The sequence below is a fragment of the Maylandia zebra genome, linkage group LG6 (genome assembly GCF_041146795.1).
Source record: "Maylandia zebra isolate NMK-2024a linkage group LG6, Mzebra_GT3a, whole genome shotgun sequence".
Classification (NCBI taxonomy): Eukaryota; Metazoa; Chordata; class Actinopteri; order Cichliformes; family Cichlidae; genus Maylandia; species Maylandia zebra.
The window spans coordinates 9,211,940-9,236,105 of NC_135172.1; the positions used below are offsets into that span (position 1 = coordinate 9,211,940).

General features: G+C 41.9%; 1 protein-coding gene across 8 annotated transcripts in view; it reads left to right on the forward strand.

Annotated features, from left to right (window-relative positions):
• The window catches only part of cacna1ab (calcium channel, voltage-dependent, P/Q type, alpha 1A subunit, b), a 118,506-nt gene extending 100,868 nt beyond the window's left edge, over nt 1–17,638 (forward strand). For 5 of the 8 annotated variants that reach the window (XM_076884623.1, XM_076884622.1, XM_076884627.1 and 2 more), the window contains 4 exons: nt 783–818; nt 4,644–4,836; nt 7,306–7,544; nt 8,720–17,638. In XM_076884623.1, the coding sequence (XP_076740738.1) occupies nt 783–818; nt 4,644–4,836; nt 7,306–7,544; nt 8,720–9,448 (1,197 nt within the window). In that variant the 3' untranslated portion in view covers nt 9,449–17,638. The remainder of the gene's footprint in view (nt 1–782; nt 819–4,643; nt 4,837–7,305; nt 7,545–8,719) is intronic. The other 3 variants (XM_076884626.1, XM_076884628.1, XM_076884629.1) reach the window with 2 other exon arrangements.
• Nucleotides 17,639–24,166: the final 6,528 nt, after the last annotated feature.

Genomic DNA, 24,166 nt, shown 5'->3' on the forward strand with positions numbered 1-24,166 from the left:
GCAAACACTGCCTGACCCAGGTCTGTTACCTATACATTTGAACATTGCTAAGTCTTCAACTCTGAAAAATAGAGTTGAGGTTTAGTGTAGTTTAATATGACGCTGCTTTGAAACGAAAAATGTCTCTATAATCGTAAAGTATCCAGAAACTACGGAAAGCTAGCTCGTTCTGTAGAAAATATCCTGTGCGTGTATCTGTGAGTGTGTATCTGTGTTTAAGCGTGTGTGTTGTGTAAACAGTATACATGTGCGTCTGTACACTGTTACTTACTGTATTCTAACACTGCTCTGCCTTCCAGAGTGCTCGTGCTATTTCGGTAAGTGTGTGTGTGTGTTTGTGTGTGTGTGTGTGTGGGGGGGCGGGATGTCCTCTGTCTCCTCTTGCTCGCCCGCAGATCTCTTGGCTCTGATGTGTGCTGCGCGCTAGACATCCTGAAATTAACTGAACTCTCTCTTTCTCTCTTTCTCCTGTCTCTGCACCCCAACTCCTCCTTCATTTCTTCCTTTATATCATTTTATTGTATTTCATTTTTCATCCTCCTGTGTTTTTGTCCGACATCCTCATCTGTCCTCTTCAAAAAACAAATCCTCTCTTTCTCTCCTCCACAAATCACTGTCTTATCCTGTTATCGATTTCTCTCTCTCTCCATCCTTTTTTCTCCTCGGGTCCTGGTGGCTATGCTACGTCGGGCCTGTGCTCTGTGTGCGTGTGTGTGTACGTGCGTGTGCGTGCTACACTGCTCTGCTATACGTTATCATCTCTGTGTTCGCCTGCTCTGCAGCGGAGGAGACACAGGCCTCGCGGAAATAACCTCAGTGTATGTACCTCTTGCTCTATCTCCATCTGCCCTCTCCCCCGCTCGTTTCCTCTGTCTCTCTCTGACGGTCTGTCTTTCCAAACTGGATCTGCAGCAGATTGTAGTTTTGCTGGTCATTTCGCCCCACATCAGGTGCCATATGGGTGGAGCTGAACAACAGTGAAACAGTTCGACTCGCCATTCGGTGTCAAAGAAACTGCCCCTGCCCTGGTATTCAGGGCAGTTTGCATTTCCAAATCCTTTTCATTTTAGCAAAATTTTCAGCACTCTGTGTGGCCGACATTTGTTCTTCAACAGCCATTCAGAGTGTTCACGGGCCATGATTGAGTTTTCAATCAAACACTGAGATGGAACCAAGTGGGTCAGTCGGTTGAATGGAAATTCAAAACCTCTTCTGCTCATTCACCAAATATTCCAGTGTTTCCAGAGTGGCTGCACACTCAAGTGTTCTGAGCAAAGGGTATTCATCTCTTGGACAGAAACTCAGCGATTTTCCCAAATTTCAGATAAATCAAACGTCTATCTAGTTTTCAAAAGCCACCATTTTAAGTGCTGTGCCACACTTTTGTGTTCATGTCTGTAGACACAATATGAAAGTCAGCATCAAGCAGGAATTTTATGCCTTTTTAAAAGAAATCTCTGTGTTGTCTGCATATAGTCTTTTGTGGTAATGGGTTGTGTTCTCCTTCATTGATGCACCTTTAGAAAAAGTCAACCTCTATTACATTAATGCAGTGAACCCCACCCATCTGGCACTCGAGCCTCTTTGATTCAGCTTTGACCTAATTGTCACTGTTCAGATCTACTTTGATCAGGCCTTCTCCTCTGTCTTCCTCTTCTGTCGGCTTTTCTTTGAGCTATCTGAGTCTCTCTTTTTCTTCTTCCTTTTTCTCTCTCGAGTTTGCTCATGTTGAGCTCGCTCTGCGCTCCATTGTTTTCACTCCCTGTGAGAGTTTCACAGGAGTTCAGCTCGTACGCAGCGTCTGTGTGTGCTCGTCTGTGTGTGTCTATTACCTGTGCATTTGAATCCTTTGCATCACTGCAGACCGGGTCAACAGTGTATGATGAAAAGCATGGACTGCCCTGATATGTGACTGTTGGCCAGTACCGGGGATAGGCAGGGTGCCGGCATGTCATTACTCATGCATGACGTGGCAAAGTCTCACTGTGGATGCGAGAGAAAGTGGTGTGCCAATGAGGCAAGGCGTTGCTTTAGTCAAAGCCTGATGTTCAGTAGCATAAAAGGTGGCATGAAAGGCAGAGTGTGATGCTCATGATGTAGCTGCGTTGTGTTCAGCACCTTACATTAAGTTGCTTTCAATTCAAAATTAACAGTATAACTAGGGATGAAACAAAAATGAAAAACTGAAAGAAACCTGCCTGATGAGGCGTTAATGGACTAGTTTACTGAGAGCTTGGATGTCTACAAGAATGTGAGTCAACTGCTCTCAAAAGGTATACAATAAGACCACAAAAGAGACTGATAAACTAACTAAAAACCAGGGAAGACTAGTCAAATCTGGCAAGTCGGATCGGTAGTGACTAAATATTGTTATTCTAGCCAAAAAAGTACCATCTCACAAAAACACACTCCAGTGCTGATTGTTCTCAGTCAGAATTTTCAGAACATTCCCTAAAACTCTGCTTTGACAGTCTGACTCTTGGGACATATTCTTGGGGAACAACCTTTTAAATTAAAAGAAAAAAGACAGATATACTCCTGATCATGCTCCTCACCTAATGTGCCGTCTTCAGATTTGGACACAGCTGGACTCTTCCACTCAAAAGTTCTGTTTGGTCTCTGGATTATAGCCAGAAATCTTGCTCTCACAAAGGGTGGAGCTCCTCTACGTTGAGGGTGGGTTAGTTTGACACAGAGTTTGATCCTCTCTGTGAAACTTGAAGATCCATGTTGAAAACAATGAAAGTGGCAGCAGGTAAAGTTTCTGCGATTTATGGGTGTAGCAATGCAACTTTTTGATATTAGCTTTGGCCTTTGTAGTGTCCAAATAATGGGGGAAAAGAATATAACTTTGTAAATATCTAATGGTTTTTAATGATATTTATTTATTCTTCAATAAAACATTACTTTACAAAATGCTGTTTTGTCAAACTCATCAATTTAAAATGGAGAAATGAGGCTTTTTGTCAAAATAAACTATTCGAAGTCCGACACAAGTTTTTCTCTGTGTGTGTGTGTGTGTGTGTGTGTGTGTGTGTGTGTGTAGGTGGATTAAGGGTGTACACATTTCTGTACTGCCAGCTACTCAGAGAACATGCATGGCTTGTGTACAGACTGCTGTAAGTGGTGACATTCGTCTCAGGGCGGAGAATCCTCCTGTGTTTGTCTTTGTCTGGCCTGCTGCTTGCAGACTGACCTGCTTTATCATCGAGTTAATGTGAGGCTTTGTGGGGGTTCACAGTGTGGGCAGGGTCTTTTTCCTGATCAGAGAAGCCTGACAATGAACCCAGCAGGAAAATCATGTAGAACTGGTCCCAGTATATATGTTGTAGGTCACATTTCAGCTGTGAGTAGATGAGATGAGTAGATGAGCCTTCATGGTGAGCAGGAAGTAAATCACATCACCAGCTCACTTTTGATATTTGTTTATTATTTTGTTTATTCAAACAGACAGTGGACAGTGAAACATTTTGTCTCGTAGTTTTTTTAGTGTAGGATTTTCCTGTTGAGTTCTTGAAGAGCTTTTGCTCTGGCTCAGAGCGCCTAGAATGATGGATTGTCTTATCCGCAGAGTGTCCATATTTGATTTATATTCGATCATACTTAGAAAGAAAGTATGCATGTAGTGATAAACAAGATCAGTCTTTGAATAAGATGTAACCCTTGCTGCTCTATTGTCAGATTGGCGTAATGTTTTCTTCCCACACCATCTTTGCATCATTCTCATTAATGATGAGGACTAAGGCTCTCCTTACCATGTGTTTCATACCTCTGGCATGACATTTATGTCATCCAGCTAATTATAATATGCCAGTTTGAAAAGCAAAAGTTACATAAAATCTGTTCTTTTTCATGGCTATAAATATATACACATTTTTTAAGAAATGCCAAGTAATGTGGAATTTTCAGTTTTGCATTTTGTGTTTTTAATTATAAATCAAACCATAAAAAGACTGTCTGGTATCTCAACCCGAGTTTCATGTAAATGAAATATGGCTGCTGTGGGGAAAAGCAATATAGCTCCTCTGTGCATGTGAGGCATGGTTTCTAAAGCTCAACCTCATGCTTGTTCTCTGTCGCGCTACCCTTTTCTCCTCTCCCTGTGAGTTCCCTGTTTATATCTGTGCGTTTCATATCACCATATTTTGGTGAAGAGGCATGGTGTCACATGTTGTTTCATACTTAGACTTAATACTAAGGGATTTCAGGTCCTTTCCTTCAAGTTACATGAATGCTAATGCCGTTAGCTGGGGTCAGATTAGGCTATTCAGAAATCATATTTAGATCTGTATAGGTCACCACACACTACAGCACACAAGCCAAATATTCATATTATCAAATCAAACTGCACCTTCTGAAATCCTGAATTGCCGTCTTGTTCTGAACCACCACGCATCTAAATCAAGAGTTGGCATTGGATCATAAAGCACTTATACGCCCAATACCATAATGTTATATACTCAGCAAAAGTCACTGAAGTGACTGGTGTCCTTCTCAGACATGAGGACGGACTCCACTCCAGCAGTCCAAGGCCTTAAATCTCACTTCTTTTTATCTTTCTCTCCCCTACCTTATGATTTCTCTATCTGCCTCTATCTCCCTCTTCTGTATTTTCTTCTACTCTGCCTCCTTTGTCCTCGCAGACCATTACTGACACAAGTCCGATGCGTCGCTCCACGTCCAGCCTAGTTCATGGGCGTACAGGCAGGGGCGTGAGGCTGGACGACTACTCGCTGGAGAGGGTGGTGTCTGAGGAGGGGAGACATGGAGGACGCAGGGACAGAAGCCACCGCACCTCGCAGCGCTCCCTGACCAGATACACCGACGCGGACACGGGTGAGTAACTCAGAATGGTTATTTCCTTTGAAATCAGACCAACATCTGCACCAGTGTTCAGTTCACCAAAGAAAGATGAGCCATAAATCTCAGTGTGAGAGCAGTGCATCGTCTGCGTACAGATGGTGTGGCTAAGCTGACTGGTGTTTTGATTGCTGTGGTCAGACTGTCATGTTTAACACCATGAGAAGATCCCTAAAACTGTAACTTTCCATATTTGAGGGCTAGTGTTAAAATTAAATAATGTAAATTGGTTGTACAATTGGCATCACGGACAATCACAAATATAGGGCAAGTTTGTTGTGGCTGTTCATGAGCATTTGACTTATTTGTTGATTTAACTTTGCTTTTATATGAAAAATAAACTGTGGCTTGGAAATAAGTAGACAAAATCATAAGACTTCACAGTTAATTTGGAAAATATGTTATTGTCATTTCATTCAAGCACAGGTTGTGCTTTGGAAGAAAGGAGTTTTCTCATGTCACCAAGTCTCTTTACACAAGGAGAAACTTAAGTCTTGCTAACAGGCTACCATTTGTATTAGTATGTGGCATTTTATGCTAAGCTATACTACATCATAGATGGTTTAGCTGAAAAATAGAAAATTCTACCTCGCATGCTAAACTTTAGCATGTTAGCCATGTTAGCATAAGAAACGTTTGTTTGACCAGTAGACTGAATAAAAAAAAATACCCATTGGTTTGTGATTTGTGACACTATGAGAAATCAATTATTATTTAAGGCTGTCATTGATGTAACAATATTTGTTAGTAACATTAGCTTGGTTAGCAAGATGTATTCAGAGACTAGGTGCTTATTAATGTTGAAATACAAATAATGTATTAGAATATCTACTCAAAAAAATTGTAACATAGACTTCTTGTAATATATATGCTAGTACACATAACCACAACTGCAAAATAAGTGAGTTAAAAATGCTACAAAAGACACATAAGCAGTCAAAGCTCAGTTCAGCTAAGCTAGCTGCCTATCACTTAGAAGAATACTTTAGGACTCACGGCAACCTTAACATAGTTGTGGTCAAGGGGAAGTAGCTATAGAAATCAAAAGTGGGTTTTTTTTGTACCAGGCTATAAACATGCTTCTTCCTTCTCTAAAGTTAAGGACTGGAAGGTCATAGGAATTGATTTAGATTCAAATGGATATTTTAAAATTAAACATTAGCCTCAAGTTCGATGTTGTCTTCATCTAACTTATTACGTTTTTAAGGACCAAAACATGTCCAAAAATTTATTGCAACTGTGTGCAATGGATTTGTAATCTTGCTGCCTTTGACTTCAACAAGGGTGACCATGTCTGCAACTACCTGCCATCTTCAAATTAACATTTTTGCATCAGAAAGCTGTTGCCTTCTACATGCACAGAAATTCACATTAACTGCTTACATTCAGAGCCAAACCTCATAGATTTGAAGCAGAAATTCAGAAATTCTTCCACAAATAGTGACCTAGTTGCTAGGTCCATTATTGGGCAATGGTTTAATTGCAAATTGACTCAGCAACCTTGCTTTTATAAAGGAATAGAACCGAAATACAATCAGCTGAGTCTCCTATTGCAAAGATCATGTGACAGATGTGTTTTGCACATAATTGCGATCCGTTAACACTGCATTTATGCATTAGATGGTAATGGTTTACAAACCTTCACCAATCAGTGGTTCTAGTTAGTCCTAGAAGGACCATAATTGTTTGGAGACAGGTTGTCTCCCACCATGCAACCTGTATAATCACCTCGTGATCGAAAGTGGTCACTGAGCGATTCAGAGTAAAGCCCAATGAACCTCTGGGTGACCAGATGGTGACTGCAACTACTTGCAATTGCTTTCTGACAAAATAGTACCTTGATAGTACCTTTTAAGATTGCAACATATGGACATTTAGAAACTTCTACATATAGTACTGCGTGCAGTGTTGTTTGCAGCCAGGTCAAGAGTAATTCAGCAGCAGTTACTCCATTTACCTAAGTCAACATACATTTACAGATCATCATATTCACAAATATTAGTGCAATTCAAATCTTGGCACAGAGAAGTCCTTGAAAAGAACATTGCACAAAGCAGACAGCCCACTTCATCATTAATTGCGAGTCCAAATTGCATGCTTCAGCTGTAAAACTAATGCAACAACGCTGACAGAGTTAACCTCTAAAACCCTTTTATAATTGAAGAGCTCTCTAATCTAATGGAGAATCCTCTGCTCTGCCACATCGATTCTGGAGTGGAGATGTTCTGCATTTGACTGCACAACTGGAGTAGATTTTCTTCTTGCATGTTTTTGCAGTTTTAAGAACTTTAGCTTTACAGTAAACATGGAAAGTTTATTGTGTTAATCAAGTGGATAAAGACTTCTTGAGAATTAAGAATATCTTTGAGTAGAATTTTTGTTAATATGTTCTCAAGGATAATAAAATTATTGGTTTAAATGTAAACTGAGACGTCTCTTTGCCAGGCCTGGGCACAGACCTCAGCACCACCACACAGTCAGGTGATCTGCCGCCCAAGGAGCGCGAGCGGGACCGTGGCCGGACCAAGGACCGTCGTCACCACCATCACCATCACCATCATCACGGCTCCATGGACAAGGAGCGGTACGGCCACGACCGCCACGACTACTCCCACAGGCATCCCCACGACCGTCACTGGTCCCGGTCACCCAGCGAGGGGCCTGACGGACGAGGTCACAGACAGGTGGGCTCCAAAAGCAAAGATTATTGTCAAGGTTCAGCTGTTTAATTTCTTTATAGAATGTCTCATCGGGAGCATTTTGGATTGTTTGAGATTTTCTCTATTTCTGCATAAGCACGAGACACTTTCTCTTGAGCTTCAGTTCACAGACAGATGACTTGATCTGTTGATTTTTATTTTGGTGGCATTAATAGGACATCAGAAAAGGCCTACTACATGATCCTGTCAGCACCCGGTTTCACAGATAGGATAAGGTCCTTATGCTGGAATGCAGTAATGTCGGGATGGCTTTTTACTGCTTAAAAGTTACCCAGTCTTCTTTTGTGAGCTCCCAGCCGATCCCTTTGGCCGACCACTCCTGGGGAGGATAATAGTGGTCCTGAAATTCATTCTTTAAAGACAGTGTGTCTAACTGTGGGTTGATGAAATCCAATATCTTCAGAAATAGTTCTGTAACATTTCCAGCCTAATGAACATCAACAACTCACCCTCTTTTGCCCTGAACGATGTACTTCTGCAAATACTTTGAGATGATCAGTTTAAAAAAAATAATTACTGGCTAACAGGTTCAGGTACTATTTATTGACAGCCAAGTAACATTGGGAAGAGTCAAAGTAGAATACTTCACATTTGCAGGATCTGCTTTTAGGGCTGATATTAAAAACAAAAAGTTTTAATTTCATTTTTGCAGAAATATAGAAAAGAGTACACAAAGTCTCAAGCACCAGTGTAAACATGCAATTATAGTATGGTATGACCTGTTTTTGTCTTAGATCTATATTTTGATGTACTTGGATCTTCTTATTATGATTTGAGGACAGTAGTTAATCATTTCACATATATTGTGACCCTTAATCTCCAGTAAGAGTTCACAAAAGGTTATTTCCACACTTCTATTTATGGATATCAATCTCTCTTTTTTCTGTTATGCTTTTTTTTCTTTGTCACCATTTCTCTGTCCATTTTTCTTCAATGTGACATGTGGCTTCTTGATGTCAATTTTTTGCTTCATCACTATGTTTTTGGATGATTTTTAATGGTGTCTATGTATCCATCTTTCTATCCATCTATCTCTCTTTCTTTCTGTCTATCTATCTCACCTCCGTTCTGCTCTATTCTGGTCTCTGTTGTTATTGTTGTGGTGCGTTTTGATTTTCCTTGTTTACATTTTGCTGTAGGGCAGTAGTTCGGTGAGCGGCAGCCCGGTTCCCTCTACCTCGGGGACCAGCACTCCAAGGAGAGGCCGCCGCCAGTTGCCTCAGACCCCTGCAGTCCCACGCCCACATGTCACCTACTCCCCCGCGGTCCGCAAGCCTGGCTATGGCCCCCCAGGGCCAGGTCGCCTGCGTTCACCCTCTCCACGACACTTCTCCCCTCCAGACCATGACAGAGGCTACCACCACCGACCCCCGTCACGCCACGCCTCTCCCCACCACGGGGGATCTTCATCCCGGCATGGTTCGCCACGCTCCCCTAGGCACCAGTCCCCACGCTCGCCCCTCCACGGCTCACCCAGGTCGCCTCACCGAAGCCGCTGGAGCGGGCCTCCACCCGGGGACAGCCTGGAGTGTGACGGGCCCTTCTACGAGAGAGATTATGAGTATGAGCGTCACCACGAGCCTCCCGCCTACGAGCAGAGCCTCTCCCACGGCAACCCTCACCCACATGGAGGAAATCCTCACCCACACCCACGTTCACCTAGGACTGCCCGCCACGGGCCTCCTCCACCCCCTCAACCGCATCCACGCAGGGTACCCAATGGTTACCGCTCATCTTCACCTTCCCCACACCGACGGGGAACACCAGGGGTGCCACCCCACCCACACCACCGGCCTGCCCATGCCAGAGGGCCCCGCAAGGGCCTGCATGAACCTTATAGTGAGACGGATGAGGATGACTGGTGCTAGCAACCATAAAGAGCTTGGGATATGGCAGGAGAGGAGAAGAAGAACAGCAGTCTCCAGTGCTCTGGCCTTGGATATGTAGACTAAAAGAAAAAACAAACAAAAACAAAAAAACAAAACAGAGTGGTGGGAGGGGTTGGATACCCTCAAAACCCTCTACCTTCAGCTCTCAGACTATGAACGAGTGGAAGGGGTGGAGGGGAGGGGGGGGGGGCAGCAGAAAAGCCTTTTACACATTTTGTGTAATACTCAAATGAGTGGCAGAGCAGCATATGGGTAAAAAAGAAAAAGGGACCGCCAAGGCCTGGACACAGTTTACCTCTGCTTCTTTCAATCTCAGAACTACACTTCCCAGAATCAGCCTTGATCATCAAGACCTGGCTGCAGGAGGAAAAGAGAGGTGTGGGAGTGCAAGCAAGGGAGGAGCACGAGGTTATTCAAGTGCGATGTTATGAGGCCTAAAAGCACTTCTCTCAGACTGATGCCTGATTGCTTAGATTTGCTAGACGTGTGCTATTTGTCTCTGGCCAGACTGCTACTGTAAAAGCCTGAAAATGAGCTGGAACACAGAGTCCGCCGCTTAGACTCTGCTCCTAGACTGATATGTTTAAAGATACATCAATTAATAAAAAGCCAGGACCCCCCCAACCCTTACATGCCAAGCTATGCCTCCAGAAAATCAAACTTGAACAATGAAGAACACAGTGAAACTTTACATGACAAACACTGAAAAGAAAAAAAAGGGAGAACAACCACTTTATCTAGAACCTTTTTCCTGTCCAACTGACAGAACCAGGAAGCTCCGCCTATACTGCAAAAACCAGCCAATCACAGCGCTGGCTGATATTTGATGAGTTTTATCATCTCTGTTTACTGTTAAGGACTCGCATAGTGCTGATGGAACTGATGTGACATCACTTCCTGTCCAGCAGATGGTGGTGATAGTAGTAGTAGTAGTAGTAATAGTGGTGGCAGGGGGGAGAGCCACAGTGTGGGCTCACTTCCTGTTCACTTGCACTTGTGGGCTGGGCTCAGGTAACTAGAGAAAGGGAGTCGGACACTTTGTCAAGCCCCTTCCCTCTCTGTTACTCAACAGAGGATGACCCGACAGGAAATGACATCACACAGTTGAATAGGGCGGAGGAGAGGAAAGGAGGGATGGGAAAAAAGACTAATTTCTTCAGTATTTCTTCTGTCGTTTACTTCTTGTTCTTCTTAGGACATTGGAGCTTGGTTCTTCTGTTGCATTCGCTCAGCCTCCTTTGATCTTTTTCAGAGCTCAAAATTTGATGGAAACCTGCATGACTGATTAAATACATATTAGAGTGGAAATCTAACTGGTGTGGGTGGGACCTGGGGGGCTTTGTAGGAAACTTTGCATTTAGGTTTACAAAAGAAGCTCCCTTCTTTCCAGCTCTTTCTTTCTCTCTCAGATCTCAGCAGAAATGTTGTTTTGTGGTTTCTTTGTACCTGAAGCAGGTTTTGACAGTTGGGTATTTTATTTGTCTCCGTTTCTGCCCAAAGCTCTGTTACTGCAACCTGTTAGAAGACAAGGAGCACCTTAAAGTTTCTGTCTGCACTTGAGAAACAAGAGGGAGAAAGGGCATGGAGAAGCGAACCTCTAACACACTTTATTTATTATTGTTAATGATGACACTTTTATGAATAATGATATCAATGTCAATGCAAAATGATGGTGACAATGATGATGATAATGGTGATGATTGGTTGAATTGTTGCTGTAGATTTGTTGTCATGTTATTTGGAGTTATGCTGTGTATGCTATGTTCATCCTGTTTACATCCATTATGTTATTATTCCCCCGTTCAATGATGTTTATCGGGTTCCTGATGCCTTGCTGCAATGTTTCAAGTCAACTGCGGCTTGGGAACTCTTCCTGAGCAGCATTGTGTGCTATAATGCAAATCTTTAAAGACACACTTTTTTCTCTCTGGAATGGTGGATTTGGAGGTCAGATGGACTCTCAGTTATCTGACCTGAAGTGGTTCAAAAGGGGTCAGAACTCTGTCAAGCCAACCCAAAGATCAGTAATTTAGGTTCAGAGTCAGAGGTAGGACAATTTATTGAGAGCCGTGAAAACTTTGTCTTCTCTTCACGCTTAAGAGGTGCTCAGAAAAGGTCATTTTACCGAGTTAAAAGTTCTACTGAGATTGAATTCTCCCACTTGCTGCCAAAAAAAGCTTTTCAATCTGTTGGGCTCTGCAGTTTTGTAGTGAGAACAGCACAGTATTAGTGGTACAGTGTTGGTGTCGGTCAGTATTTTTGCCACCAGGGGGCAGTGATAAACATATTATGTTATTGGCCCTACCTTTCCTGTCTACAGGACAGTCTCTGAGCCACATCCTAGTTTCAAGATCAGGAGTCAAAGCTGATCTTTACCTTATATCTTTGCAAGATATATATGTTAAGTCCTTGTGTTTCGCAGGAAACATGGATGCAGCCCGAGAGACAATATCTGTTTGTCAGTCCGCCCTTCCGCTTGCTTGTCTGCGCCAATGCTGACCATCCACCCCACCCTACAACCCCTTCTCTCAGGTCTGGCTAACCAGAGTCAACTAGTCATCCCAGTTCAGTCACATACGGTTGTAGCAAACCATTCCCTGCCAAAACCAACCTCAGTATCCACCGACCTTCTTTTCCCTAATTTATCCTTCTTTTGCTGTCCATTTGACGTCTGTTCTTTCAGCTTGGTAGAGAGTGATGCTGAAGGTTCAGGACAGAAACACTTAGGACTAATAATATTTCATCCTTATTGTTATGAGGGATAACACTTATTGAATATTCAATAACTCTAGGACAAAATGATAAAGTATAGATAAATATAGTTGATTACCTACAGATAAACCTAGATATGATATCGTAGATGTAGTTATAGACAACAGAGTATAATTAGAGTTTCAGATAAATATTTATTTTGCATACCGATCATGCTCACAAAGAAGTCAAAGAATCGAGCTACTCTTAAAACCTCGCGCTGTTTGCAAAAGCCAGAAAACAAACCCCAGTCCACGTGTTGACTCTATGCAGACCTCATAGGCATCCTCATCATATTACTTCAAAAAGGTGAACCTACGACGCAGTGGTTCTGTAAAACAGGCCGAGGAAACGGGAACATGCAGATCTGAGAAAATGTGAACACTGGCACCGATGTTTTTTTCCCCAGACTTCACATGACATCACACCCCCACAGTTCATGTACCTCTGTAGCTGTCTTTTTCCCTCCCTCCTCCTGATGACGATTCCCTTTTTTCCTCCACAAATTTCTATTCTCTCCAAAAGATGTGTTGCCTCCAGGCCTAGTAGTTGAGCATTGCGTAGGAAAGATGTGGATTGGGGGGGTGGTTGTTTTTTGTTAACTGTTCATTTGCTTGGTGGGCATGAAGGGGCGCATAACACGAAACCCCCTTTCTGTCCTCACCTACAATCAAGAGGTTACGGCAGGTGGGGAATGTTCCCCAAAGCCCCCTACAGAGCCACAGTGCCTTCTGTATCCGAGTCAAATTTGTCATGCCCCATCTTGTCCATCGCTCACCCCCTCAACCCTTAACCCACTGTAGTAGATGAGATCATCCACACTACGCCTTAAAAGTTGAGTCCCACTGGCGCCCATACTAGCATAGAAATGGGGAGAGTGGTGACTTTAAAACTGGGCCACAGTGAGGAAACGGTCAAAAGGCTAGACTCGAAGCAGGAAAGCCACATCGCATCCAGAGTGGGACGGACGACTTTAAAACTCCCATTCAGACATACAGATTTTTGTAAAAGTTGCCAAAATCCTAAGAGATCCACACAGTTGGAATCAAAGCCTTGAGGTTTTGGCCTCTACAGACTAAAATGACCATCATTTCAGGATCCTGCTAACTGGCTAGCCCTCTTGGCTATGGTGTGGCACCATCTCGTGTCCATCCCGGAGATGTCCTGGGTCCAGTTTCAGGCGGTGTAGTGAGAGTTTCACAGAGGTGCACGGCAGTTTGCTTACTTCTCAGGTCCCTCTAGAGTTAGGTAGCTAGATAGAAAACATAACAAAGAGTCAGCTACACGACAACACGCAGGCGTCAGATTGAGTTATTGTATGGTTTTACCTGGTGTGGTGTCAGAGGTTGGAACGGTAACCCCACCTTTCTGCTTTCACTAGCACATTATACACCGACTCCTCTCCGTCAACAGCCTGCCGACACGCCACACTGTTGACAGGCAGGCATTAAAAAGCCACCTCCATTTTGGCTCCATGACACCACTCGCTTGTCCAGAATTGTAACAGCAGATCCAAAATGGCCGACACACAACACTGCCCTTTTGTGAAAGCATGTTGTGTGTGAGCATTTCCAAAAACAAACACCGTTCTCTTTGACGATAAAAGATCAGTGAGCATTTGATCTTTATTAGTTTTTGTGGGTGTTTCTCTTTGTTTTGCACAGGATTGGGGAGGGAGGGGAGGGTCTGCAAGGTTTTTTGCTCAGTCATCACTTCTCTCCACATCTCCTTCGCATCTTCACCTCTGGCTTCTGTCACCTTTCTAAATGTGTGACTAATCATTTCTGGATTTTCTTCTTCCTTGTGGGATAAAGGAAAACCGAACAGATGCACCAACCCATCCGCTCAGTTGGCTGTGAAATTGTGTCAGCGGGTCAGTCGTGAGGCAACGTTTCGAAAACACAGAAATAAGGGCTCTCTTTAAAAAAAAAAAGAAGAAGAAGAAACAGTACACCGTGGGGTTTAATGTACAGTAGTGCTGCCAAAAGTTGTGCTTATGTAGCTGAAGCCACTCTGTGGTCTCCCCTTTGTACAGCACTAAATGTGTGCATGCGTGTGTGTGTGTAAGGGGGGTCAAGAGCAAGGCAGGGGAGGGACGGGTGGGAGGGGCCGAAGGCAATTTCTTAGAGGTTTTGGTGACTCCAGGGGATGGAGGGGGGAGTTTGGGGGAGGGGAGGACAGGGAGCAGCAGCAGCAGAGGTCATAGAGATGTTTTACACAATTTCACAATGGCACTGGACCACTTTTCAGACTCATCCTCAGAAGCCATGTTTTCCACCGTCAACCCATCCACGCTTTGTCCCGCTGTGAGGAAGGCGGGGCTACTGCTGCCATAAGGAGACATTTCCTCTGTTTGTGATGTCTGTGACAGTGTGTGAGTGTATATGACTGAGCAGGTGTTTCGAGTGGCGTCCAAGTGTGTTTAGTGCTGAAATCGATTTGTGTGATTAATCGCTAAGCCTTGTCATTATTATACATATACGTATCAGGTTTGTCACGATACTAGAATTTAAAAGTCAATACTGACGCCATGGAAAATCCTCAGAACCAATGTCAATACCACAGGGAAAAGTGAGAGAATATTTTAAAAAAGAAACATCAACAGCAAAAGTACTTTTAAGTTGTGCGAACGTGTGCAAAAAATACGACATTGTTGTTCAGAGTTATGAGCGTTATCTCCTTCAGCTGTTGAGTTGTCTGCTAGTGTGTGAAGTTCAGTGTCAGCTGGGGGAGGCCAACACGGCACCGCTGGTATCAATACTGTTGCCAGTGAATATCTGATTGACTAATAGCTTTTTTCTAATAAAAATCACTTCAAGCTTCTAAGATTTTTGGCAATGGCTTAAGAGTTCCTGTTAAAGTGCAGGTTTGTTGTTATGTGGATTACAAGCATTGAAAACACATTTTCCCATTAGTGTTCATTAATGAGCCCGGTCTTTATTTGAAAGGAATAAAATAACAGTCAAGTTTGGTTCAAGTTAAATAAGTAAGTCTAAAGTAGTAAATGGTTTTGGAAGGTTGCGTTGGCTGTCTCTATAATCGACTAATCGTTTCAGCACTAACTGTGTGTGTGTGTACATGTGAGAAGATACGGGACTGGGTTTGCATGCATTCGTCCGTTTATTAGTGTGTGTGTGTGAGTGTGTGTGTGTCCTGGCACCATCGGCTACAGAAGGTAATCCTCAGTGCCTTACACTGTACAGGACACTAAGATGATTTCTTCATCTGAGATATTCACAGCGCACACACATTACGTTTTAACGTCCTCATTGCCCATTTGTAAGGATGGTGTGGAGGGTGTGTGTGTGCGTGTTTGTATTTGTAAGGGGTGGGTGGGGATGGGGTGGGGCTCGGTAGATCATCATGTCACATGTGTCACCCATCGTCTCTCTCTCCGATGCCATCTAATGTGTATATTGCCTCTGTAATTCTTGTGTATACAATCCATAAAGTTTGTGGAAAAACTCTGTGTTCATCAGATCTCCATTCATTCTACACTCGTGTCGCTTCTCTTCTCCCTCCGTCCCCTCGCCCTCCCTCATCGTGTCATACCACCCGTGAACGCAAGGTGGTGGGATTGAGCTTTCACAGTCATCGCTCATTGTGAAACGCCCGTGTGGATCGGTTGAGTGAGTTGATGCTTGTGTGCGCATTTTTGGTTTGGAGGCGTCTGTCTGCCGCGTGTGCGCCTTGCTCAGTTCCTCGTGGAGCCTGGCAGGTGTTGGGGCTGAATTTATTCACTTAGATGAATAATTTGTAACTCAGATGAGCTCATCTGATCAGCAGTGAGAAAAGAAACCATTCTCAGTGATCAGTTTCTCACCTCAAGGAAACAGAAGAACAGCAAATACAGCCCGGCAAACCCTTACATTGTATGTTAGCAGATTAAACTGCATTTAACGTATCGATAATCTCTTTAGCAGATAAGGTCTTTACATTTACACTGAAGGAGAGAGTTATTAATGCAAAAGCATGACACCTGCCTGGTTCCCTAATCCAATCAGTAAATCGATTCTTCAGAAACACGGGTGAAATGCCTCTTGCTGTAGCCGCTGCAACCCTCAAGCAAGCTCCCCACTGTTTCCATCCATGTCCTTCATTCTTCCCTCACCATCTCTGTGCTCTCTGTTTGTTTGCATCGCCATCAGCTCACCAGAGAAGAGTTGCCTCCAGAAGATTCGATTTCTTTTTTGCTTTTTGCTCTCAACGTCAGACACTGCAGGCTGATAGATCCCAAAACTGGACTGTTTTGTAGGTTTGAAAATACTGTTAAATATGTTCTTGTGAAGAAGACTCTGAATCCCTTTAACCAGTTTAGGGAATATTAGTGATGCAGCAAACGAGCTATTACGTCATGTTCAAGCCACTAGAGATGTTTAATCTGCTGCTTTGTGACAGTTAGGCAACAGCTGGTGGAACAGTCACACCGAGCAAAACAGAAGGAGTTAAAGGTGTCAGAGTGACCTTCTCCAGTTACACAGCCCTCCATCAACTGTTAAAAAACAAAGGGTTCAATCTGACTTCAAGGGATCCGAATACCAGCTGATTAAAACGCTTTGTCAGCGCTGAGATGCAAAGCTGGGAATTTCTCTGGAGCAGCCACCAGCCATCCATCGCCACGCACGCCATCCGACCCTCGACCCAGTAGAACCAAAACCAGTGCCACAGTAGAAAACCATACAGCAAGTCGGGGTGGAAAAAAAAGATAAAAATATAATCATACATGGCAATTTAAGATAAAAGAGAAGTATTTAATTACAGATTTGCATGTGCAATGTGCATGCCACTATGTTGGGTAACAAGTCAACTTCAGGAATTAAAAAAAATATATTAAATATAAAGAAAAAGTATATATATGTAAAATATATATATATATAGATAGATAGATAGATGTTTTTAAGAGCAATGTGTTTCTTTTTTCTTCTATTTTTAAAAACAAAAATAAAAAAAAACACAAATAAAAAAACGGAAAAACAAAATCATGCTAACAAAAAAAATGGAAATGACTTTGATGATAAAATCAAAGAATGTTTGTTTCTTATATTTGCCAGTTATTTCACGGGGAGGGAGGGGGGGTATCCATGGGGTAAGAAGGATAGATAACACTTAAAATAACATTACAAGAAAAAAGAGAGAGAAAAAAGATTTTAAAAAGGGGGGAGAAGGAATACTAAACTTTTCCTGGATGATAAACAATCCCTTTGAGAGTAAAGAGCTGCCTGAACCTGAATCTGGTGATGTTATTCCCGTTTATGAATTCCCTTCTTTCTCTCTTCCTCTCTCTTTCTCACTTTCTCTGACCATCTCTTTCTCTCCCTGTTTCTTTCTCTATCTCTGCTGTTTCTACCAGTGCATTTTGTAATTTCAAACAGAACTCTTCCTAAAGAACCTGAATAAACCAGAGAGAATGCATTCTAACCATCCTCCTGTCTGCTTCATTGATGCCACACACCGTGACACCGCTGACGAATCAGAGTACACATAATCTAATCACAGTTGGTGTGATAACAGATGTGAAATAGCTTGTTTTAGCTCCACAAAGAACTGTAGGTGGACTCACTGAAATCAATACAAGACTGAACAAACTCTCATTGCAATTGATCACATGGAAAATGCATGTAAATAGATTTCGGTTGTTCGTGAGAGGAGAAGCTTATTGTGATGTTCTGCAAACTTGAACGCAAATCCAAATGCTACAGTCACAAACTGGAAATAAAGGATGACCATTACTTACATTTTACTCTGCAGTATTTCTAATGGCCTGCAGGGTGCCTCTTCTTGTGTTAAAATAAAAGTCAACTTGCAAAGAAGTCTGTAAAAAAACAACTTTCTGCCTTCCCTGATTCATGAGTGCAATAAATACTTTCTGGATGAGTTCATAGTGTCTGCTAGTTAAAAGTCTTGATAAATATTTGTGCCACTTTTATTTATTTATTTATTTATTCTTGTTGCTAGCTGCTGTAGACTCCACCTAACCTTGCCCAGACATCCTCCCAAAACACTTGCCTGCCTTCTTTTACTTTGTCATCTCAAAGTGAATTGTTAAGATCTCATTAAGATAAGAAAAAATCACCCATCTGTTTACGAGGAGGTGCTGGTACCATATGACCAATGAGAAACATGAGCAGGCGTGCTGGGAGCAGAGTCATTTACACTGCTCAAAAACAAAAAAAAAGCTGTTGTCACTTTGATTTTCAGGTTGTCTTTCCATTCAGCCCCCTGTAGCTCAATACTTTTCATTTCCATCAAATGATGTGGGATCCAAAGACATTACCCAGTTCATATAGGAATAGCTATCTGTCATGATTCTTTTTCTTACTGAGAGATTGCTCTCCGTTAACTTTTTCTTTAAATTTACCTGAGGACTTAGACGTCATTGATTCTCATTATGAAAAAACACCAAATAAATGAGGCACGTGACAACTCAGGGTTAAACCTTTAGCTTCCAGATCCCGAGAAGAACAACAGATGAATTACTCTGTCCGTGCGAGAGTTTTCTGAACTTTCAGGACGTATGTTGTACGATCACATGTAACAGGAGTAAATAAATTGTGTGGTGATTTAAATACGGGGACAGTGAGCACTGTAACCAGTGGCTCTTCTTCTTGTACTGTTTCATTACTAAACCAAATTATGGATGACAGAACAATGTTTTAGAAAAGTCAGTACAACAATTTTAAACTATTATATGCATTTTTAAACCATTTATGTTAGTTTGTACCAGCTGTCTACTTTATTCACAGTGTCACAGCAAGAAGACAGAAACAGACGTCACAAGATCAGAGCAACTTGGTATGACAGAGTAATATGTGAATAATACAGTGTTACACACTAACAGGATGACAGCAGACACACGTGCTCACAGTGAAACAGCAGGAATGATGTGGTGAAACTTTTACTTAATCTGCATTTAGTTTAAAAGCAACAAACAGTATCAGGGAAACTAAGTTTGTGGGATTTATTTACGCTCACACAACTTATATTTTCACACAAGACCACATAGCTTTGGATAGCTTTTCTCCCTTGAGAAATGAAATCCTCACTTAAAAACTGTATTTTGTATTAAGTGTAATGATAGAAATGATTTGATGAACTGAAACACTTAAGTGGGAGAAAGATACAAAAGAGGAAAAATCTTTCTCACAGCAAAAATTACTTTGAGCATTCATGTCTACATTGTGGTCATTTATAATCTAAGCAGCTATAAATGTAAGTGTTAATATAATGATTATAATCTTTTCATGCTGTTAGCTATGAAATGACCCAAATACAGACACTTGGAATCAAACTATAATCTAACAAAAGGCGAGCTGTTTATTTGTGGCTGGGAGAAAGTACAAAACAAAAGGCCGATCCACACTGAGGCAAAACTAACTAGAACTAAACTGGGAAAAACTAAATGCTAAACACAAGAGACAAAGAACAAAACATGAAGTTGAAAAAAACATGAAAGTGAATAAAGGCAGACAGAGGACATGTATACTTAGAAGAGTAACAAGGGAAGTAGAAACACATGGGAAACACAGCTGACACAAATGAATGATGATACAGGGGAAGCAAAACTAAACACACTGAACATGGAAACACAAGAACGTAAAAATAAAACAGGAAACATAATGAGATGAAAACTGTGACAACACGAGCTTGACAATATGACTTGGAAAACACAGACAGGAAACACATAACAGTCTGGGGAGAAGGACTGATACACTAGAGGAACGTGAAACAGATAAAGGGAAACGAGGCACATACGTAACTAAAAATCACACATAAAGGACAAACTTACACAGGAAACCGAAAATTATACATAAACAAGGGAAGCGTGGATGAAACCAAACCTAACTAAGACACACTAATAATAACACTAGAAATTACCATTACATCATAAGAAATCAGACATACATAATAAACTCAAAATGCTGGGTCACAGCCCCATTGCCCTGGCAAAAAACAGGTAATTTTGCCCATTGTTAGGTGGTTCCTAGGCAACTTCATGGCATATTATTATTCATTGAAATCATTACAATATATCGTGTAAAATTCAACTTTTCCAGATATAAATTAGTCGTTACTCTCTTGAATATGTTATAGGTGCATAAATGCTACAAATAAGTCAGTTTGGCCTGTTGGTAGGTGATTGCTAGGCAACATGATCTGATATCGATAAGAACCTTCAGAGATCTGTGAAGCACCCTGTGCCAGCTTTGGTTGCGCAGATCCTGATCATACGTGAGGAGTTTCTGGACAAACAAACAAACAAACAAACAAACAGGCAGATTTATTGCACAATATTAGAAATTTAGAGTTTTGCAATTGCTAAGCAATTAAACTGCAATGATTCAACAGCATCTGTCATCCAAATTCTATCTCTTAATGAGTCATTCTTTTCAGATTCTCTTTTTTCTCTATATTAGCTTCATTTCACTGTAGAACCTGGAGAGGGCTTGATTTACTACCATCTCATCACTGCTGTCACTTTAATCACTATCAGTGTGATAATATATACGTCACTGAGATGTTCCTGAGTATCTCCTGCAAACTAGATCCCTGAATGGATGAGCGAGTTAGTGAATGAAAAAGTGGTCCATGTATGCAGCCAGCTCATCACAGGTGTGATTACCCTGAAAAAAAAAGCTGCCTCTCTATTTAGGAATTTGAAGCATGTTGAAATCAAACGCCCCCTCACCGAGCGTCCCCAGAGTGCCTCCCTCCTGTTCCTCCTCCCACTCTCTGTCTACGTCTGGCACTACGTCACTGATGGCAGCCGTGGAAGACACACAAACATACACACCTACATGTTCGCACACATGCAGCCTTTGCTGTGTCCTACGCTCCCCTCCTCCCCACGGAGTCACGTTTTATTGACATCCCTCCTCCCTTCGTCTCTCTGAATGCCTCTTCCTGGAGCCATCCTTCTTCTCACATCTATCCTTCCTCCTCCTCTCTGTCTGCCTGCATCTCCACTCACATGGATGTCTTCCACCTCCTCCCACACACACGCACACACACTAATATTCACTGGGTGGCACGTGACAGATACCCAAATAGACTAAAAACATGAGAAGAGTTGCGTCTTAATTAGATTTTTATGAAAAGATACAATGATCTGTGTGCTTTAAGGACACTTAAAGCATACCCACAGGCCATTAGCCTGCCTACTGCATCAAACACACACACACACACAGTCACACAAGGCCAGATACATTAGAGCGCTTTGTCCTTCTCCTGCAGTCTTAAAATAGACTCCTCCTACACAATGTGTTGCCCGTCGGCATCATTTCCCATCTCTGCCAGCTCTGCTGCTGCCAGACGTACGCACGCACACACACACGCACACACACGCACGCACACGCACACACACACACGCACACACACAAACACACACAGGCTATCTTACTCATTCATGCTCATAGTTCCTCTGCTTTAATGAAACATATCAGTCAGCACTAATAGAGTGGGATATCATGTGTTCACAGCCTTTTAACATGGACTCATCGAGCAATCACACGCACAGAGCCGCAACTCCTAACTACTTCCTCCTCCTTCTCCTCTCTGGAGAAGCCCAAGGCCACTCACTAACCACATTTTGACAGAGCGGGACTCCCTGTTCAAAGAACTTTCTTCAGTTTGTTCAGCAGGGGGGTTTTGGAGGACAATGAAGTGTTTAAAAAGTCATGACAAGTTTTGGGAAGGTAATTTCCCCCAAAAATCCTGTCTTTGAATTACTCATATGGCTCATATGATCTCTTAATTGCTTGATGCTTCACCCTTTCATCGCAGAAACATTAAAAAAAAAAAAATCAAGAAAAAAAAAGCTGAGGCCAGATAAACTTTTATTTCCTGCCAATCACGTGGGCTTCTGTTAAAAATGACCTGTGGACAGTTGTTTCTTCACCAGTAATGGAAATGCAGCATAAGGCGTAGGTGGTGCTAATTCTACCATCAGGTGTAATGAAACATTGCACAAGTAGAGCGTGCAATTAAAGTGGTAGCTATGAGAGGAAATAGCCATTTATGTTTGTTTCATTTGTTTATTTGAGAAAAAGACAGCTGATGTTTTTGCATGTTGCTGCGTTTGTCACGTTTCTACCATCATTTTCATTTGCACTTTCTTACTTCCATGATCTGCCAGTCCAGCAAATCCCAGTTGTGCTCTGTTTGACTGACATCTGGTGACTTTGTGTAATTTTCAAGAAATCGCTTTGGATTTATTTGAGTTGTGTGACATCATGGTGGAGGATCTTTACAGTGTGGTCATAAAGGGATGGACATGGTCAGCAGTAACACTCAGATACTTTGATGTTTAAATGAAGACAAAGAGTCCAAGGTGTGCCAGAAAAAGTCCCCCAGACCATTATAGCAGCCTGAGCTTTAGTGTGGAGGACCCAAGCGCAGACATATGGAGGCAAGGTTTCACAAAAAGCAAACCATTTATTAGATAAGGGAAGTAAAACCAAAAGCAAAACACAAGTCACCAGAATAAAGTAGGAAATGTGAAAGCAGATTATCTTGACCATGTGTCAATGCCTACATTCACTGAGTTGCTACCATGAGACTGGCTAATTAGATATTTGTGTTAACCAACAGTTTAACAGGTGTACCTTGTATATCTTATGCTGATTTTGTGACTATAACTGTAACCGGAAACTGTAGCAGCTAGTTATACTACTATACCTCAGTCATTATGTAACAAATAACATGCCCTCCTGTGCACTTAATTGTACTAACAGACCTTCTGAGGTGTCTGTAGCCTGTGACTGTATGATGTGCTAAGTGGGCTGAGTGACTGTCATGAAATCATTAATGTGTTAATGTGGTGAATGCCAATGTTTTATTTTAAGATATCAGAGACTGTCAGTTGCAGTTCTATCCCGCTCTGTGTCCTGCTAATGTTTGCACATGCATTGTTTTAACATGTCGATAGCTAATGTGCTTATATAAATGTCAGATACATTAATTGAAACCATCTAAGCAGTGTAATGCAGCGCTATAATGTGTAGAATATCTGTATTTACGCCCATGTACACGATCACACAGGTTATCTCCCACCATCACAGGCAGCGCGGCGTCATTGGACGCATGCATACATCCTGTGACATTTCCTGCCTGTTCTTTTTTTTAGCTCCGAGCTGCTACAGCTCTACGTCATGCCTCTGCCTGGCCTCTGCACTCTGCATTTTAATCAGGCAGCTTCTTACATGGCTTTCACAAGGCAGCACTGATCCAGGGAATCCATCATATCTCTTTGCTTTGCTGCTGTAGCAACAGCGTGATATGTAAGAGCTGTGTTTACCTCATTCATTTTGAGAACTAGGCCTGGACATATTCTCTTATTATTCTTACCATCAAAATATAATCAATTAACAGTCCACAGAATGAACTGATCCTTTAAATGATCAGTGGAAATAAAGCCAAAAAATAGCTCTTTGCATAAAGGTCCAGTTGATGCACTATAAACACACAGTCTATTGTTTAATTTGTCCAGGTCTCGGTTACACAACTGCTCTGCCGGAAATGCTCACTAGAACAGCAAGCGAGGATTAATCTGCAGCTGAAAATAGTCCCCAACAAATGTACTGTTGTTTACTCCCGCATGAGTCATGGTTGCTAAAAATAGGTCCCAACTCTCATAGACAGTGTTTAGAAACGTTTAACTTTATATTCATGTATTTGAGGCATTTTAGAAATATAATATTAACGCTGGATCATTGTTATATCTTCAGTTGAAAATCAGCGAGAGCTTAGAGTTGAAAACTCATGAACGATACATAATATGACTAAACTGAACTGGCATTAAATTTCTCCTGATATTACCTATAAAATGTTTAATAAATAAAATAGTTACCTATAACATTCCATTAGTGTCAGCTTTAATTTGTGTTTATTGCAACACACTACGTGATGCCATAAAGTCTTATCCTTTAATATATATTAGCATGCTAATAT